The following is a 20,704-nucleotide window of genomic DNA, read 5'->3' as shown; positions in this document are numbered from 1 at the left end:
CCGGTAGTACCCTCCCTTCTCGAAGCTACGGAACCAGCCCCCACCGCCTGTCACAGGGCCCAAATTCTCTAGCTTTCGTTGAGTACCTGCAGACCCTCAAAGGATGGAGGAAGAAAGAAGGTGAAAGTGAGGGTAAAAGTCACGGTCTCTTGGTGTTAAGGCCGGGTGTGTCCCTTTCTGTCTCCGGTCTCACGGGCGCCTCTCAAAAAGTAACAATTGCCACTCACCTTTGCCTCCTTGGGCATTCGCATGCCCTATTTTATTTTACACTTGTTTTCCTCTCTTTAGGTCACCTGTGTCACTTACTTCAACACTCACAGGGTTGTGATGTCAGAGAAGCCTAAAGAAGAGTTTAAGTGAAGGAATAGGTAGTGTGTCAAATGCTGGAAAGAGGTCAGCTTTCATAGAGTAGAAGCAGAAACCAGGTGGTAATGGGCTGTGTAATGAATGGAAGTTTAGGAATTAGAGTAAATGGGAGCAATTCATAAGAACGTGGCTATAAAAAAAGAAGTAAGAATGGTTGCTGTTAAGTGACATTGGGAGAAGTTTGTTTTGTTTTTTAATGGCAGCAGGAGATTGGAGCACACCTACATTCAGACAAAATAGCTCTAATAGAAAGGCGGGCGTTTAAAATATAAGACGGGTGGGGCGCCTGGTGGTTCAGTCCCTTAGGCGTGGGACTCTTGGTTTCTGCTCGGGTCATGATTTCAGGGTGGTGAGAAGGAGCCCCAAGCGGGCTCAGAGCTCAGCCCCAGTGGGCTGGAGAGTCTCTCCCTCTGCCCCTCCCTCTCCTCGGTGAGTCAGTGTGCGCGCGCTCTCTCTCTAAAATAAAAATCTTAAAAAATAATACATAAAATACGAGAAGAATATTGGAAGGAGTTAGGATCCTGAGAAGATAGGATCTTGTGCCTAAGTGAAAGGATTTCTCTTAATCTAGAGAATGGATATATTTCATTATTAAAGGAAGAAAAAAAAAAAAAAAGGAATGGATGGGTGAGGATGAACTAGAGAGAGTGGTGTCCCAGGCTGCAATTTCCTATGAATAATAAAATTCAAAGTTGTCTGTTATGAAAATTAAATGAGTCAATACATATAAAGTTCTTACTGCAGATAGTACACAAAGTTGTTACATAACAAATGCCCAATAAATGTTAGCTCTTGGTGGTGGTGGTATCTGTTGAGAAGGAGGTGGCTGGAGTAAGGAGGTGGAGCCAAATGAATGATTGAAACTAGCCAGGTATATTGAAGGACAGTGAATTCACTGAGGTTGAAGGCAATTTTTTCTAAGATAAAGGTTTTATTTTGAGATAATTGTAAATTTGTATGTAATTATAAAAAATAGTACTTAGAGATCCTGTGTATCTTTTACCTAGTTTCCCCCAATAATTGCATTTTGCAAAACTATTGTACAGTATCACACCTAGGAGATTGACAGTGATACAGTGAAGACAGCATTCCATCACCATGAATATCCATGATATCAAGTTTCATCCATGTTGTAGCATATGTCAGGATTTTGTTCCTTTTTATAGCTCCATGTTGTTTTATTGTATTGATATACCACACTTTATCCATTTATCAGTTGATGGACATTTAGGTTGTTTTGACTTGTAGCTATTATGAACAACACTGCTTTGAATATTCATGCAAAAATTTTTGTGTGAATACATTTTCAGTTATCTTGAGTATATATCCAGGAGTGGAATTGCTGGGTCATATAATAATACTATATTTAACTTTTTGAAGAACCACCAAACTTTTTCACAGCGGCCACACCATTTTATGTTCCCATTGGCAATGTATGGGGGTCCAATTTCTCCATATCTTTACGAATACTTGTTATTTTCCTTTTATTTTTTCTTATGGCCATCCTACCGGGTGTGAAGTGGTAATTCAATGTGGTTTTGTTTTGCATTTCCCTGTTGGCTGATGATGTTGAGCATCTTTTCATACGCTTATTGGCCATTTCTATGTCTTTTTTGGAAAAGTGATAATCCAAATCCTTTGCCTACTTTTAAATTGTTTTTGTTGTTGAGTTGTAAGAGTTTTTTATATATTCTGGATATTAAATACTTACTGGGTATATGGTTTGAAAAGATTTTCTCCCATTTTGTGGATTGTCTTTTTACTTTTTTGATAATGTCCCTTAACATGCAAAAATTTTTAATTTTGGTGATGTCCAAATCTATTTTTTCTTTGGTTCCTTATACCTTAGGTGTTTATCTAAGAACCTGTTGCCTGATTCAAGGTCACAAAAATTTACACCTATTTGTTCTTGTAAGAGTTGTATAGCTTGAGACTTTATACTTAGGTCTTTGATCTATCTTGAGTAAATGAACTCTGAAATCTCCATGATGGTAAGAACTTAAGAAGTAGAGGAAAGCTAGGGTACCATGCTGGTGCAGTCCATTAAGCACCATACTCTTGATTTCGGCTCAGGTCATGATCTCAGGGTCTTGAGTTCAAGTCCCGCATCAGGATTCTCACTCAGCAGGGAGTCTGCTTGAGATTCTCTCCCTCTGCTCCTCCCCCTCCCCACACGTGAGCACACTCTGTCTAAAATAAATCTTAAAAAAAAAAAAGAAGAAGAAGAAGAAGTAGAGAAAAGTTTCTTTGCCAACTCTTTTTAAATGTAGGGGCAAGTTTGATTTGGACAGGACATTGATAAAGAGGATTTAAGAGTAATTTAAATGGATACCACAAGACTTTTGGCAAATACTTTAATTCCATGACTAGGAGACCTCTTTGCTTAAACTTTAATTGGTGAATTAAAAAAATATGCAGTTGGTTCTGTGTAATACACACTGTTCTAATGGTAACTAGAAACTACATAAAATGTGTAATCCCTTCTGATAGACAGTTAACAATTTACTTGGGGGAACCAAAAATAAACATTTGAAATATTTAGTAACAACCACTAGCATCTATTAGAGTGGCTAAAATAAAATAGGAAAAAGAGGAGAAATTCACAATACTTTGAAATATTTAGTAACAACCACTAGCATCTATTAGAGTGGCTAAAATAAAATAGGAAAAAGAGGAGAAATTCACAATACTAACTACTGGAGAAAATGCGGAGTACCTGGAATACTCACATATTGCTTGTGAGAATGCAAAAGGAGTCAGCCTCCTTGGAATGGTTTCACAGTTTCTTACATAGTCAAACATACACTTATCATATGATTCAGCAATCTGACTTGTAGTTATTTGAAGACAAGTGAAGATATATGTCCACATAAAGGCCTTGTATATAGATGTTTATAACAACTGTATTCAAAATTGTCAAAAACTATAAACATCCCAAATGTCCACTGACTGGTAAATGGATAAATTGTGGTACACCCATATATACCACACAATACTACTCAGCAATAAAAAAACCAAAAAAAAACCTCCTGATCAATGCAACTGCATAGGTAAATATCACAAGTATTATGCTAAGTAAAAGAAGCCAAACTAGAGAAAGCTACATATTGTATAATTTTATTTATATAACACTCTGAAAAACTATCAGACAGGAATACAAATTAGTGGATGCCAGGGACTGGGTTGGGGGTGGGATTGACATCTTTTTGGAATGATGGACTCTGGTGGTTATATGGCTATGCATTTGCCAAAATTCATAGAATGTACCTATGAAATTTTTCTGTATGTAAATTACGCTTTAATAAATGTGATTTTACATAAAAAGATTAATAACAATATCAAACCAATCATTTATGAATAAATCTCACAGTTTTCAAACTTTTTTGTGTCAGGATAGTTTTCTTTAAAATTATTAAGGATATCGAAAAGCTTTTATTTATGTGGATTGTATCTACTGATATATTTACATACTGATATATTTATATTACTGGAAATTAACACTGAGAGATTTTTAAAAATTCATCCACTAATTTACTTAAGATAATAATTATCCCATTGGATGTTAACATTCAGTGACATATTTTGTATGAGAGGTAATTATATTTTCCAAAACAAAAAACATTAGTGGGAAGAAAAGCATTGCTTTACATTTTTATAAATCTCTTTAGTGTCTGACTTAATAGAAGACAATTGAATTCTCATATCTGTTTTTGCATTCAGTTGGTTGTGATCTGGTTTTTTTTGGTTGAAGTATCTAAAGAAAATCCAGTTTGACAGAGATATTTGACAGAGATATTAGTAGAAGAAGCTAAGAGTATTGTCATTGCTTATTCAGATGATTGTAGATATCCTTCTTTTGTGTGATGCCTCAACTTGAAAGCAGTAATATCTTGAAGATCAGTTGTAATGTGGAATCTTAAGCTGTATCAATGAGCTTTTCATACTGTCGACCTACAATTCAATTCTTTAGTCTATGTTGGAATTTAAATAGATGTTTTACCTATACATGATTTTGTAACATTATGCATCAATCATTTGGAAAATATTGGCTCACTGAATTATCCAAGTCTTCTTTTTTTTTTTTAATTTAAACTTTTTTATTGTGGTAAAATACACACAACCTAAAATTTATCATCCTAACTATTTTTAAGAGTACAGGTGAGTGTCATTAAGTACATTATATCATTGTACAACCATCACCACCATCCATCTCCAGAACTCCTTTGATGTTGCAAAACTGAATCTCTATCCCCATTAAACAGTAACTCCCTCCTCCTCTCCCCCCAGCCCCTAGCAACCATCCTTCTACTTTATTGGACCACTCTAGATACCTCGTGTAACTGGAATCATACAGTATTTGTCCTTTTGTGACCAGCTTGTTTCATTAAGCATAGAGTCCTCAAGGTTCACCTGTGCCAGAGCATGCGTCAGAATTTTCTTTCTTTGAAAGGATGAAGAATATTCCACTGGAGGTATATACCGCAGTTTGTTCTTTCATTCATCTGTCAATAGACATGTGGGTCGCATCCATCTTTCGGCTACCATGAATTATGTTGCTATCTGAACATAAGTACATAAATATCTCTTTGAGTCCCTGCTTTCAGTTCCATTACGTATATACCAAGAAGCAGGATTGCGTGGATCCTATGGCAATGTGAATTTTAATTGTTTGAGGAACCGCCCATGCTGTTTTCGATAGGGACTGCAGCATTTTACATTCCCACCAACGGCACACAAGATTTCCAGTTTTTACACATCCTCTCCAACACTTATTTTTTTCTAAAATCATAGCCATCCTAATGGGTATGATATCTTATTGTGGTTATGATTTGTATTTACTTGAAGATTAGTGCTGTTGGGCATTATGTTGTGCACTTATTACCATTTGCGTCTTCTCTTTGGAGAAATGTCTATGAAGTCCTTTGCCCGTTTTTATATTGTGCTGTTTGTTTCTGTTGTTGTTGAGTTGTAGGAGTTCTTTCTATATTCTGGATATTTACTGCTCATCAGATATATGACTTCCAAATATTTTCCCCCATTCCGTGGTTGCCTTTTCGCTCTGTTGATCATGTCCTTTTATGCACAAGAGTTTTAAGTTTTGGTGTAGTCCAATTTATCTATTTTTTCTTTGTTGCCTGTGCGAGAGTTTTATTTTAACTATGAAAATGAACTTACATTTAAGTATATTAATATTGTAAACTTACATTTCAGCACGAGTTTGGAGATAGTTGGATATGTAAGTAGGAAGTTCATAGGAGAGGTCAGAATGAGATATAAATTAGAGAGTTATTTGCAAATGGATGGTATTTAAAGCCACAGGTCTGGATGGTATTTATTTTTTTTATTTTTATTTTTTAATGATTTTTTATTATATTATGTTAGTCACCATACAATACATCCCCGGTTTCCGATATAAAGTTCGATGATTCATTAGTTGTGTATAACACCCAGTGCACCATGCAATACGTGCCCTCCTTACTACCCATCACCGGTCTATCCCATTCCCCCACCCACCTCCCCTCTGAGGCCCTCAGTTTGTTTCTCATAGTCCATAGTCTCTCATGTTTCATTCCCCCTTCTGATTACCCCCCCTTCTTTATCCCTTTCTTCCCCTACCAATCATCCTATTTCTTATGTTCCATAGATGAGAGAAATCATATGATATTTGTCTTTCTCTGCTTGACTTATTTCACTTAGCATTATCTCCTCCAGTGCCATCCGTGTTGCAGCAAATGTTGAGAATTCATTCTTTCTGATAGCTGAGTAATATTCCAAGTCTTCTGACATATTTTATTATACCATGTCAGAAATCACATTGATTACTATCACCACTGATCTCCCCAGAAAAATCTTTAAGTAATGGAAAGACTATCAAGATCATGGTGACAGATATAAAGCTTTTTAAATATTAATTTTTGCTTGAAAAATAAAAAAATTTTATTGGTAAAAAATACTGCTAGGTGTTTTTTTTTTTTTATGAAATGCCAGTCTTACTCCATTTATTAGAAAATGGCTATCAAATACCAAGTCTGAAAAACCATAGTTTGTCTGTCAATCATACTTTGAAGTAAAATAGTGTGATTAATATCCAGAATATATAAAGACCTCCTACACTATAATACAAAAAAGACAAAGAAGGCAAAGAAGCAAAAAATGCACAAAGTATTTAAGTTGACATTTCTCCAAAGAAGATAATACAAATGGCCAATAAGCACATGAAAAGATGATCAACATCATTAGTCATTAAGGAAATATAAAACAAAACTACAAGCATATACCCATTAGGATGGCTATTATCAGTAAAATGGGAAAAAAACAAGGATATCAAGGATATGAAGAAATTGGAACCCTGTGCATTGGTGGTAGGGATGTAAAATGGTACAGCTGCTGTGGAAAACAATTTGTGATTCCTCATAAAGTTAAACACAGTTGTTATCATATGATCTAGCAATCCCATTTCTAGTTATATACCCCTAAAAATTGAATGTAGGAACTCAGATACTTATATATCAATGTTCATCTTAGCCAATAGCCAAAAGGTGGAAATAACCTAAGTGTGCATCAACAATTGAATGGGTTAACAAAATGTGGTATACACATACAATGGAATACTATTCAGCCATAAGAAGTAATGAAATTTGGGGTGCCTGGGTGGCTCAGTTGGCTGACCATCCAACTTTTGATTTTGGCTCAGGTCATAATCTTAGGGTGGTGAGAATGAGCCCCTGGTTGGGCTCCATGCACAGCAGGGAGTCTGCTTGAGATTCTCTCTCTCCCTCTCCCTCTGCTCATCCCCCTGCACTCTCTCTCTCTGTCTCTAAAATAAATAAATAAATCTTAAAAAAAGTCATGAAATTCAGTTACATATCACAACATGGATAAACCTTGAAAACATTATGCTAAGTGAAAAAAAGCCAGACACAAAATAATATCTATTATATGATTTCACTTATATGAAATATTTAGAGTAGGCAAATTCATAGAGACAGAAAGTGAAATAGAGGTACTGGGGCTAGGAGGAAGGAAAATTGCTTAATAGGTAAAGAGTTTCTGTTTGGGATGATGAAAATGTTCTGGAGATGGTGGTGATGGTTGCACAGCATTGTAAATGTACTTGCCACTGAATTGTGCACTCAAAATGGTTAAAATAGTAAATGTTATGTTTTGCCACAATTTTTGCCAGAATTTTTTTTTAAAAGCTGTTCAGTTTATAACATTGCACATGTGCTTTTTGCTGGACACTACCTAGTTGTTTCAGTATGTAATAAAAGTGCTGATGTGTAATTAGTAACTCATTGAGACTTTTCAAGATGTGTCCTCATGCATCAAAATGTAACAACATTTTATATATATATTTTTTCTTTTCAAATGTCATATTTCCTTTGATCCTGGGCAGCGTTTCTCCATGTGTCAACATTTTATATTTTTTGCTGCTTCATTCAGGGCATTTTTTAAGGGAAAGTGGCTTGTTTTTCTGCAAGTATTTAATACAATCAAATATAATGTCAAATAGTTTAGTGCCATTGCTTTGATCCATACTAAGTTGTGAGCAGTTTTATCCCTCATTGCTTTTTCAACATCAGTGCAAATGTCAAGGTAGTTGTTCCAGGATAAATCATGAGATTCAAGAAAGTTATTTGATAGTCTGAATGTTTCAACATAAAATGTGTTCATTGCCAAGCATTCACATAAAAGATCATGTTTGATGATTATTTGGCTCTGAATCTGGACAAATACAAGGAAAACAGCAAGTCCAGCCATGTTTGTAGATTTAATTTACTCTTTTTAAGCCAGAGAGTCATTCTTAAATGTAAGAAACCTATAAATACATTTTCTTCTATTGTAGAATAAAATACTATTAAATACTTAAAAAACAGTTTTAGGTAAAAAATTGAAATTTAGGAACACTTTCAAATTTTAAAAAATTATTGAAAAACAAGATAACAGTACCAACCTTTTAGGGTTGTATAGTTGTGATGAAAAGTTCACGATTTCTAAACAACAATTTAGTCCATGATAATGAGGTTACAGAGACTATAGCAAATATAACCGAGCATAGCCCGTAAGTATGGTAGAAGTACTGAGTTAATTTCTGAAAATGCAAATATTTATTCATTTATTTATTTATTTTTAAAGATTTTATTTATTTATCTGACAGAGAGAGAGGCAGCGAGAGAGGGAACGCAAGCAGGGGGAGTGGGAGAGGGAGAAGCAGGCTTCCCGCTGAGCAGGGAGCCCGATGGGGGGAGGGGGAGGGCTCGATCCCAGAACGCTGGTATCTGGTGTTGTGACCTGCGCCGAAGGCAGATGCTTAAGGACTGAGCCACCCAGGCGCCCCTGAAAATACAAATATTTAAACCCTAATCCTACTACCTCAGAAAATTATAAAAAACACAAGAATACAAAAGGACGTTAATTGTCAGAATGATGATGTCATCATATATCATGTAGCATCTGGAAAACTCCACAGCACGCCCCTAAAATAGTAAGAGTAAGAAAAGCAAATACTGTCTTAGTATTATTATGAAAATAATCTTGCCTTTGTGGACATCCTGAAAGATTCTTGGGCACATCCTGCTTAAGTTTCTGCAGACATATTTTGAGTCTTGATTAATGGATATTCAAATATTGAATGTTTGGAATTTATAAGAGACTCTTTTGTACTGGAAAATAATTAAGGCATGCTTCCTAGTTCTCAAGGAACTCAAGTTATATTATCAAATAATATTTGATGAATTGCTCAAGTCAGTGTGATTGAAAAAGGCAGTGTGATTGAACAAGTCAGTGTGAATTGCCCAAGCAAGGGGCAATGTGCTGGGAGGTCAGGGGAGCTTCAGGGCTCTTGTAGCAGAAAACCTACCCTCCTAACCACTGCCCAAACATTACGATTTCTTACCCCTGGCCTTGTTCTTACACCCTTTCTCTTATGCCCTTTCTCTTTTTGCAGTGGTCCAGTGATTTGATATTCTTTCCTTTTTTTCTTTTTAGGTAACTCTACCTGTTTTCTGTAGCAGGCAAAAAATACGTGTTCTGAGTGTTTTTATGCATATGTCCTGTAGGACTGCACTGGAGACAGAACTCTTTTTGAATTCTCACTCTGACTCTTGATCAGATTGTGTTGTTGTCATGAAATGAACTTTAGAGTTTCTCCTTCACATGTGTGGAAGAAAAGCAGAGAGTTTCAATGATTTTTAAGTGTAAACTATTCTAATATTTCTAATATTAGAAAGTATACTCTGAAAGCATATTCTAATTTTTCAATTTAAATAAATTCATAATCACATTTAACTTTTACATTTGGAAGATTTCTTAGTGGTGAAGGTTCATTCATTTATTCATGAATTACTAATTGTAAAATATATATCTTCTTCACTAATAGTACTAATTTAAAAAACTTTTTATTGATGTACAACATACATAAATTAGAGATGAACAGCTCATTGAAGAAGTGAATACAATGAACAAACCTGTAGAAAAACCATCCAGGTCAAGAGTAAATACCGTCAGCACTGCAAAAACTTCCACCTCATGCTCCCTTCCAATCACTCCTCTGCCCACCTTTCCAAAAGCAACCACTATCTTGACTTTTAACACCAGAGATTAATTTTGCTGTGTGTTTTTTTTTTTTACTTTATATAAGTAGAATCATACTACATCAGATTTCTTTCGTTCAGCATTATGTTTGTAAGATTCATCCATGTTTGCTCATTTTCATTGTTGTTTGGTAGTCCATTATATGAATATACTATAATTTATTTATTCTAATGTTGATGGATATTTAGTTTCAGATTTAAAATGAGGATTCAGTTCACATAAAATGCACAAATCTTAACCGTACAGTTTGATGAAATGTGAATAACATATATGCCATGTAAACACCACCTCAAGTAACTGATCCTAATGATTTCCACTATTCATCCTAATAATTTCCCTTCTGCTCCTTATGGGTCAATTGCTGCCATCCCACAGGCAACCACTGTTCTAATTTTGATCATCATAGCTTACTTTTGCCTATTACAAAACTTCATATAAATGGAATCATGCATATGCAATTTTTTTGTGTTTGTCTTCTTTCACTTACCGTAATGATTTTCAGATTCATCTTTGACGTATCTTTTTATTGCTGAGTAGTGTTTTACCGTATGAATATACCATGATTTGTTTATATATTCATTTGTTGATGGACATTTGAACTCTTTTTAGTCTTTGGCTAATATGAATAATGCTACTATGAACATTCTTGTACAGGTTCTTTTCTGGATATATCTGTTCTTGTTTCTCTTAAATGTAATTTCTGGATCATAAAGTAAGTGTATGTTCAACTTCATCAGAAATCACTGAACTCTTTTCCAAAGTGGCTGAACCATTTTGCACTCCTCCTGGCACTCATTGATAGTTCCAGGCTCTCAGCATCTCACCGATATTTGTTATAATCAATCTTTTAATTTTTTTGCCCTTCTCATGGGTGTATATTAGACACTCAATACAATTTTGATTGGCATTTCCCTGATTACTATTGATTACTTATTTCATATGTTTATTTGCTATCTGGATATCTCCTTTATCTCCTTTTATGAAGTATCTATTGAGGTCTCTTGCCCATTATTCTATTGGGATGACTGTTATTTCCTTGTCGCTTTGTAGGAATTCTCTATATATTCTAGATGCATATCCTTTTTGGCTTAGATATGTTGCAAATATTCTCTCCAACTCTACAGCTTGCCCATTTTTACTCTTAATGATATCTTTTTTTTTTAACCAGCTTTTTGGAGATATAATTCACATACCATTCAATTCACCTATTTAAAGTGTTCAGTTCAATGGTTTTGCTACATTATTAATTTTTAAAAATCAAGGTAAAATATATATAACAAAATTTGCCATTTTAACCATTTTTAAGGATACAATTCAGCAGCAATAATTACGTTCATAATGTTGTTCAGCCATCATCATTATCTATTTCCAATACTTTTTCATCACCTCAAACAGAAATTTTGTAACTCTTAATGATGTCTTTTAATGAATAGAAATTTAAAATTTTCAATTAACTTATTTTGTCAGCCAGTCTTTTCTTTTGTGGTTAGTATTTTTTGTGTCCATTAAAAAACATTTTCTCACTCCAAGATCAGAGGTAATAATAATTGTAGCAATAGTAATAATGTATTTATAGATTAGGTTGTAATTTATAATACAATTCTATCCATCTGCAAGGTCCATGTCAGAAGCATTGTATTCTATGTGAATGGTACCTCTGGAGTTGTGCCACACCAGGCACACCACGGACCATATCTGTTTTGTTCACAGTGCTATCCTCAGCTCTTGCAGAGAACAACTGGAAGGGGCTCAACAAATATTGAATTTATTTGTTGCATGAAAACGGCAGTGGGTGGAAATTTTCTGTTCTTCAGTGGAGGTGCAGAGAAGGAAACTTTCCTCTGGTTTAAGAAAAAAAGGAGGGAAAGAAAATTAGCACAATGTGTAATGGTATTAAATGATAATGAAAAAGACCCCAGAAGATTGTTAAGCATTTATAACCTTGGAAAAGTTGCACAGACAAATCTGTAGAGGAGCTAATATAGGTCAAACCCTTAATGCACAGTCATGCTTTTTTCCCAAAAATATTTCTAAAGCATGAGTTGAGAAACTTACTAAAAATGTCCTTGCTTCAATATTAAACAGATGAGAGAATCACAGTAAGTATAGTTGCAGAATTTTAAAGAACTCAGTTTTTAAGAAGGAAAGAAGGAAGGGAGAGAAGGGGGAGGAAAGGAGGGGCGGGGGAGGGAGAGAGAGGGGAAGAGATGGAGGGAGAGAGAAGGAAGAAAGGCATATGTAGGAACAATAAGTGATTTCTCTTCCAGGATTTGTTGTTACATTTTGACACCTATGAAACCTAATAATAATTACCTTTCAGGGTTGTTGTGAATCTTAAATGTGATCAGGCAGAATTTCTTGGCTATAGTAGACACAATGTTTCTTATGGTGTGAATTTTAACAGTTGTGATTAGAACTGGTGAACTTGCTGTGCACCTGGAGAAAGTCTGGTGTGTATATATGGAGGCCAGGCAGAAATTTAGAAGTTAATATTGTGGTAGGCTTCTTGTATGTGTATATTTCCAGCAGGTATCTCTTCCTCTTCCTTGTGGTCATAAGGGTGGCATGGGCCACCAGCTGGGTCAGTCAGAGTTCTTCCTCAGGGTTTTAAGTGGATCTAGCAGAATGGAGACCCGTTTTCTCTGTTGGGAAGTTGTAGAGATTTGGCCTAGAGCTGGGGTTGGGAAGGCTCACGCACAGAAGTTGTTAGAGTCAGTGGGGCCCACGCTGAAAGCAAAGATGAGGATGCGTACAGGTTCATCTCTCTCTTCCCTCCATTGTGTATATGATTTAGAATTGTCCCCTTTTTGGCTTAAGCTAGTTCAAGGACTTTCAACCAGAAAGTCCTGATAAATACAAAAGCAACTTTGGAGTGTTTCCATTACTTTGTTAGTTCTCTGTTAAGGCGCTCCAATTTTGGAAGCAATTGTGTTATCTATCATATTTATAGATATTTACCTTACCTGTGTGGTTTATTTTAATTTGAAAAGCCAATTTAGAAGTATCACAAGATTCTTCTTTACGTTAATTAAGATGGAATAAAAATAAAAATGCAGCTCTTCAGGTACTATTTTGTAGCTTTCTATAACAGCAGTATGTTGCATTATTTATTCAATGTCCTTAGTAGAGAGTAACAGTAACATTTAATGAAGTATAGCATTTAAGGAGTACAAAGTTTTCAGCTGCATTTCAATCTGGCTTTCCCTCATGGAAATATGATCCTTGTAGGAATTCCCCATGACACAGCACAGTGATTTGAGAGGTAATTTAGAAGAAGAGTTTTTATATTGCATTCACGCACTGAAAGAGAAAAATGTCAGATTTCCTGAATCCAAATGATAGAAGCTCCAAACATTCTAGGAGAAGCAAAGATTTGAGAGCTTGTCATAATCATTTTAAAAGCTAAAGCAGTAGAATAGTTTGTACCTGGACACAAACTTGATTTTTTCATTCATCTCAAACAATAACTAATACTACTGATTACTATTATTTTAAACTGTTTTTTTGTGGTATAGTTTCATACCATAAAATCCACCTGTTTTTAGAGGAATTCAGTGATTTTTAGCAAATTACACAGTTGTGCAACCATCACCCCAACCAACTTTAGAATGTTTCTATCATCCTAAAAAGATCCCTTATACCCATTTGCAGTCACTCTCTGTTCTTACCCCTAGCTCCAAAGAACCACTTTCTACTTTCTGTCTCTATAGATTTGTCTTTTCTGGACAGTTCATGTAAATGGAGTAATATAATATTTGTCTTTTGTGTCTGACTTCTTTCTTGACAAAACATTTTTAGAAGTTTATTCATGTAACGCGTTTCAATAAATACTTCATTTCTTTTTATTGTTAAATAGTATGCCATTTTATGATCATGCCACATTTTGTTTATCCATTTACAAATTCATGGACCTTTGGATCATTTCCAGGTTTTTGGGACTATTATGAATAATACTGGTATGAAGATTTACCTCTAAGTCTTTGTGTGGCTATATGGTGTAGATTCTCTTGGGTAGATAACTAGGAGTAGAACTGCAGGGCTCTATGATAAATTTATGTTTAATTTTTAAATTTTGTTTTAAGTAGGTTCCATGCCCAATGTGGGGCTTGAACTAAGGACCCTGAGATCAAGAGTTGCATGCTCTATCAACCGAGACAGCCAGGAAACCCCCCCCCCCTTTTCTTTAGTTTGAGTACAGTTGATACACAATGTTACATTAGTTTCAGGTGTACAACTTAGTGCTTTGATTCAAGTTTATACATTATGCTTTGTTCACTACCTGTATAGCTACCATCTGTCCCATGACATTGCTATTACAATATCATTGACTGTATTTCTTATGCTCTGCTTTTTATTCCCATGACTTACTCATTCCATAACTGGAGGACTGTATCTCCCACTTCCCTTCACCCATTTTGCCCAACCCTTCACCCCCCTCCCTCTGGCAACCATCATTTTATTCCCTGTATTTATAGATCTGATTCTTGTTTGTTTATTCTTTTTTTTTTTTTAGATTCCATTTATGAGTGGAATCATATGGTATTTGTCTTTCTCAGACTTATTTCATTTAGTATAATACCTTCTAGGTCCATCCATGTTCTTGTTTCTCCATATCCTTGCCAACATTTGTTGTTGTCTATCTTTTGATTACTACCATTCTAGTGGGTAATATAGTGGTATCTTATAGATGTAATTTTCCTTGATGACTAATGTTGCTGAGTATCTTTTCTATGTCTATTGGCCATTTATATATCTTTTGAATGTCTGTTCACTTATTTTGCCCATTTTTCAATTGGTTGGTTTATATTCTTGTTATTACCAGTTATTTTTAATGGTTCTTTGATTTTGAACAGATCTGATATCCTCATAACCAGAATAAGTGGGAAATCTGGCAAATGCCTGGATTTCTGTATATGGACTGCAATGTCTATGTAACTGAAATACAGGTTAGTATTTAACTTTTGTTGTTTTTGTGCAGCAAAAAAGATGCACTGGTGGGATTTTGTGGATGTTTTCGGAAATTCCCCAACTGCCTTAACCCATAGGCATTGACTAGTGAACACACACACTAGTTCTACCTTAGTTTGAAATGTTACTGGAATTTATTTGGATTATAATTTGGTGATTAAGAGAATTACTGAGCAACTCTTGGGTTATCACTCCTTAATGATTATTATGAGATGCTTATTAATGTAGAGGGTCAGGATATATGAAATAGTATGTTTTGTGTTCAATTCATTTATAACACAGGGTTATGAATTGGAGATATTCTTATTCTACCCCCTTGGATTATTTCTTCTACAGTTTTTTTTCATTCTTGGTTGTCCTCTGTCATGTGTTACTGAGTTATTTGTATAACACAGCCAGCTGTCTGGAAGTAAGCTGTGGAAACTTTAATAAGCTGTAGATTTTTAGTTCTGGAAGAATCATTAATGATTATCTCCCTCAAGATTCAGATTTTGTTAGGGTAGTATAACCTCTGGCGATTTTGATTCCTCAGGTCTGAGATGGTTCCTGGGAATCTGTTTTTGTGAGTAGAGCTTCAGGTGATTCTTAGGCATCAGGCAGGTTTTGAAAATACTGGTGTGGTAGTTAAGAGCCAGGCTTTGGAATCAGATGAATCTGGGTTCTGGTCACATTTCATTTAATTGCCAGCTGTGCGGGGGCACATAAATCACCTCCTTAAGTTTTAGTTTCCTCTATTAACAGTACTTACCTCATAGAATTATTGAGAGGATTAAAAGAAATAACATATATAAAGAGCAGGGCCCATAAAAAATATGCAACAAACATTATCTATTATAAGTATGTTCTATTTAACAATAATCAGACAAATATTTGAACATTTATGGCCAATGATGAAGAGGACTCATTCTTTGCCCTCAGGAAATTTACCTATTAGTAGTGAGGTGGACATGAAATTTTACAGTAAAGGCATAAGTTATGTCATCAAGGGGTGCCTGGCTGGGTCAGTTTGTAGAGCATGTGACTCTTGATCTTGGGGTGCTGAGTTCGAGCTCACGTCCAGTATAGAGTTTAGAAAAAAAAAAAACACAAAAACTGGTATCATCAAGCAAGTTAAGAGCCATCCTTTGGAACAAAAGAAATTACATGGGTAGACTGAGCTAAATTAGGTTGTAGGGTGAGTGAGTGGAATGGAGTAGTGTGGGAACTAGGAACAATAAAGACCCAGAGACAGGAAATGACAAAGCCTCATAAAACAGTGAACAGTCCCATTGGTTTCTTTCATTTGGCAAACTTGGAGTGGTGTCTGGAGAGAAGGATAGAAAGATAGGTGGGATTTGGGGGCGCCTGGGTGGCTCAGTTGGTTAAACATCTACTTTTCGCTCAGGTCATGATCTCAGGGTCCTGGGACAGAGCCCTAGTGGGGCAGAGCCCTAGTGGGGCACCCTGCTCAGCAGGAGCCTGCTTCTCCCTCTGCCCTTCCCCCCTGCTTATGCGTGGGCGTTCTCGCTCTCTCTCTCTCTTTTTTTTTTTTTAAAGATTTTATTTATTTATTTGACAGAGAGAGACAGCCAGCGAGAGAGGGAACACAAGCAGGGGGAGTGGGAGAGGAAGAAGCAGGCTCACAGTGGAGGAGCCCGATGTGGGGCTCGATCCCATAACGCCGGGATCACGCCCTGAGCCGAAGGCAGACGCCCAACCGCTGTGCCACCCAGGCGCCCCTCACTCTCTCTCTGAAATAAATAAATAAAATCTGGGGTGCCTGGGTGGCTCAGTCATCAGGCGTCTGCCTTCATCTCAGGTCACGATCCTGGGGTAATGGGATCAAGCCCCGGATAGTGGTCCGTGCTCAATGAGGAGTCTGCTTCTCCCTCTCCCACTCCCTCTGCTTGTGTTCCCTCTCTCACTGTCTCTCTGTCAGACTCTTAAAAAAAAAATCTAAAAAAAGAAAAAAAGAAAAATAGGTGGGTTTTGAGACAAGATTTAAGGAGCCCCCCCACCAGGATTTTGAACAGAATGATAGTAAGAATGTAGTGTACTTTAATCGTCTAAAAAAATGTACTTTAGATTAACCTGATAATAGTGTGAGGATACGAACTGATTCAGGGGGAAAATTAGGAGTTTGCTTCAATAGTAATAGTGGTTCAATAATAATTAAGCGTTAGCAATGGGACTCTACATCTCAAAACGAAATGCAAATGCTTTAAAATATATCTGAAAGATGCTGTGTATAATTACTATAGTCCAGGTAAATAAAGAAAAAAAGTCCATATTTAAGATTTTTTCATATGGTCCATATTAAAGTTGTCCATATATATCTATATTTTTAAAGGCGGGTCCCTTATTTCAGTGGCTCTCAACTTTGGGAGCCAAGAGGAGGACAGAAGAGGACCCACGAGAGAGGGGCGGGGAGTAGGCCCCGATGCTCGAGGGGGCGTGTGCAGGGGCGGGGACGCGGACGGAGGTGCGCGGCGGCTCCGGGGTATCGCGAGAGTTGGGCGGGCCGAGCAATCGCAGCAGTCAATTCCCCCACCCTCCCGGGAGGAGCCGCCGGCCCTGGGCTCTCCAAATTCTGAGCTCTCATCATGGCGGCGGCGGCGGCCGCGGCGGCCGTCGGGGGGCCGCAGCCGCCCCAACCCGAGCTGCCGGCACCTGGGCTGTCCCTGGACAAGGCGGCCACCGCGGCGCACCTGAAGGCGGCCCTCAGCCGGCCGGACAACAGGGCAGGTGCCGAGGAGCTACAGGCGCTGCTGGAGCGGGTGCTGAGCGCCGAGCGGCCGCTGACCGCTGCTGCGGACGGCGAGGAGGCGGCGGCAGCCGGCGGCGGGGGCGGTCCGGGGGCGGCCGAGGAGGAGGCCCTGGAATGGTGTAAGTGCCTTCTGGCGGGCGGCGGAGGCTACGACGAGTTCTGCGCGGCGGTGCGGGCCTACGACCCCGCGGCGCTCTGCGGCCTGGTCTGGACAGCCAACTTCGTGGCCTACCGCTGCCGGACGTGCGGCATCTCCCCCTGCATGTCGCTGTGCGCGGAGTGCTTCCACCAGGGCGACCACACCGGACACGACTTCAATATGTTCCGCAGCCAGGCTGGGGGTGCCTGTGACTGCGGGGACAGCAACGTGATGCGGGAGAGTGGGTGAGTGGAGCCCTACTCCGGGCCGGGGGGCACGGCGGGCGGCCCAAGCCAGGTCTGGGGAGGCCTGGGGCGGGGGGAAGGCTGGGAGCCGACCCTGAGCTGTCAAGGGAAAGGAGTGGGGGGAGGGTGCAGCCACATGGGGAAGGAGGTGACTGAGCTGTCAGCAGTGGAAAGAGAATGGGGAGAGGGGAGAGCGGAGAGCGTGTTTACGGAACGAAGCTGTGAATTTTCGGGGAAGCCAGGGCGAGTGAGTGGTAGCGACAGAAGAGCCAGTGCGTGGGGTAGGAGGGGAAGGAGGAGGAAAGGATACTTGGGCAATCTGGTGTCGAGCTGTCAATTGTGTACTTACTGGGAAAAGCTTTAAAGCTGCCTGGTTCTTGGCAAGAAATTGATGATGTGATTTGGATTGGCTGGGAGGGGGATGGTATTGGGGACCGAATTGGGTCTCAGGATGGTAAGAGTCGGGAAGGTGATCTTGCAGCTGCAGGGGAGGACAGCTTGTGTAGAAGGACTTCTGAACTGTCAGTGTGTCTGTCGGTATCGGGGAAGGAGCTCTGAGAGAGCTTATGAGGGTTGAGGGAGGAGGGAAGGGGAGGGGCCTGCATGAAAAGTGACTGTTGAGCTGTCAGTGGAGTATTTGGTGTGCTGGAATGACATCTAGAATTGGGCTACTGAACAGTCGGTTATAGAACACCCTACATACCAGAAGAACAAACAAAACACTGAGCGAATTAGGAATCAAATATTAGGTCTTCTCCAGTTAAACGGACACTTTATTCACTAATATGTGAACCTCTATCTAAAAGGAGACAGTCAACAAATGCTTTTTCGATAGGAGAAATGTACCAGGGTGTTGGGACTTAGGACAAAAGGCATTTCAGAGATTGCAGTGAGTTGGTACATGTAGTGTCTTGGCTTGGGACATGATATCAATGTCTGGGAAAGTCCTGGGAAAAGAAAAAAACTTGGTGAAAGAGAGGACATTTTGGCTGGGCAGTAGTTGAAAGAATGTTAGCAAATCCAGGTATTCAAGTTTTAAAATTTTCAGTGTTACAATTAATGGTAGAGCATACTCCTTTTAGAAAGGGTCACTATTTTCTTCTTTGGAGTACTCGTAGGTTACTGTTACTACAGAATGTTTGTATACATCAGGTGCAAGCAAGGCTCCTAGGATATTAAAAATGAACAAGACATTGACCTACCTCCTAAGCGGCTTACATGGGAGTAGAAAATGATAAATTCTTTAAATAGTCTGGGAGTTAGAGAAGGCTTCTGTGCAGAGGGAGTATGAAAAAGGCTTCAGGAAGGAGGTATTTTGAGCTTGTAACTACTATCACTACTACTACTAACAACAATAGTGGCAGTAGTAAAAAGGTAAAATATTCATGTAGCCAAAAAAGCAAAAGAGAAAAAATAAAAAGATGCACAGTTTGAAGTTTCCCTCCCATCCTTTATTTCATCTGCCCAGTTCCTTCCCACCATTACTACTTTCTCTTAGTGCAAAAACAAACAAGGATGAATATGTATTTTGATTATTCAATTTCTTTTTATGCAAAAAGTAACATAACATCTTGCATTTTTACTTACCAAGCACTTACCAAGAGGTCTTTCCATGTCAGTAAATCAGTGCACTCAGTCTACTTAAAAAAAAAAAATCTGTATAGTGTTCATGTCACAAATTTGCCACTCTTTTTAAATTTATTTTTCTGTTTTTTGTTTTTGCTTTTTAAGAAAGAGAATGAGCACGAACCAGGGAAGGGGGGGGGGAGAGAGAGAGAGAATGAATGTTAAGCAGGCTCCACACCCAGCACATTGTGAGGCTCCATCTCACAACCCTGAGATCATGACCTGAGCTAAAATCAAGACTCGGACATTTAACCGACTGAGCCACCCAGGCACCCCACAACGCCACGCCACGCCACTCTATCATCATTTTTGATATTTGACATTTGGGTTTCCAGTATGAAATAAAAAACCTGGTATACCTGTCTTTTTTTTTTTTTAAGATTTTATTTATTTATTTGAGAGAGAGTGAGCGAGAGGGTGCACGAGCAGGGGCAGAGAGAGAGAGAGGGAGAAGCAGACTCCCTGCTGAGCAGGGAGCCCAATGTGGGGCTCAGTCCCAGGACCTGAGCTCAAGGCTTAACAACTGAGCCACCCAGGTGCCCATATACCTGTCTTTTTACACCTGTGCAAAAATATCAGTGAGATAAATTCCCAATGGTGGGATTTACAAATTGCCCTCTATAATGAGTACTAAAGAAAGTATCAGACTTCTGTTTTCCAACAGCCTCATCAAAACAGTGTTATTAACATTTCAAATTTTTATCCATCTGGTAAACAGTGGTCAAATATTAACTGCTTTACATTATGTAACTCATTTAATCTTCAACAAACCTGAGATTGTTAGTCATTATTCCCATGATACAGAAGAGGAAAGTGGAGCACAGTTTTAAAAAACTTAAGTCAGGGTTATCTAGGTAGTAAGCTACTGCTGGCCTGCTGGCTCCAGAGAGTGACAGCTCAACATTTCTTTCTACTGCCTCTACAGATAGCATTCCTGCTGGGGACTTCTGTTCAATACTGTGTTTTTGTCTTTTTTTTAATATGCCATTCTTATTTGGGTGTTTGTTTCTTTTTCTTTTT

The 20,704-nt window shown here is 38.2% G+C and overlaps 1 protein-coding gene across 1 annotated transcript in view; it reads left to right on the top strand.

The window, feature by feature from the left end:
• Positions 1-17,510: 17,510 nt before the first annotated feature.
• UBR3 (ubiquitin protein ligase E3 component n-recognin 3) overlaps positions 17,511-20,704 on the top strand; it is a 230,724-nt gene continuing 227,530 nt past the window's right edge. The window contains exon 1 of the mRNA XM_040644068.1: positions 17,511-18,058. Within this exon, the coding sequence (XP_040500002.1) occupies positions 17,511-18,058 (548 nt within the window). The remainder of the gene's footprint in view (positions 18,059-20,704) is intronic.

This window comes from Ursus maritimus, unplaced genomic scaffold (assembly GCF_017311325.1).
Source record: "Ursus maritimus isolate PB19 unplaced genomic scaffold, ASM1731132v1 scaffold_1, whole genome shotgun sequence".
NCBI lineage: Eukaryota > Metazoa > Chordata > Mammalia > Carnivora > Ursidae > Ursus > Ursus maritimus.
Note: the sequence above shows the minus strand (reverse complement) of the source record. Positions and strands in the feature narration are given on the sequence as shown.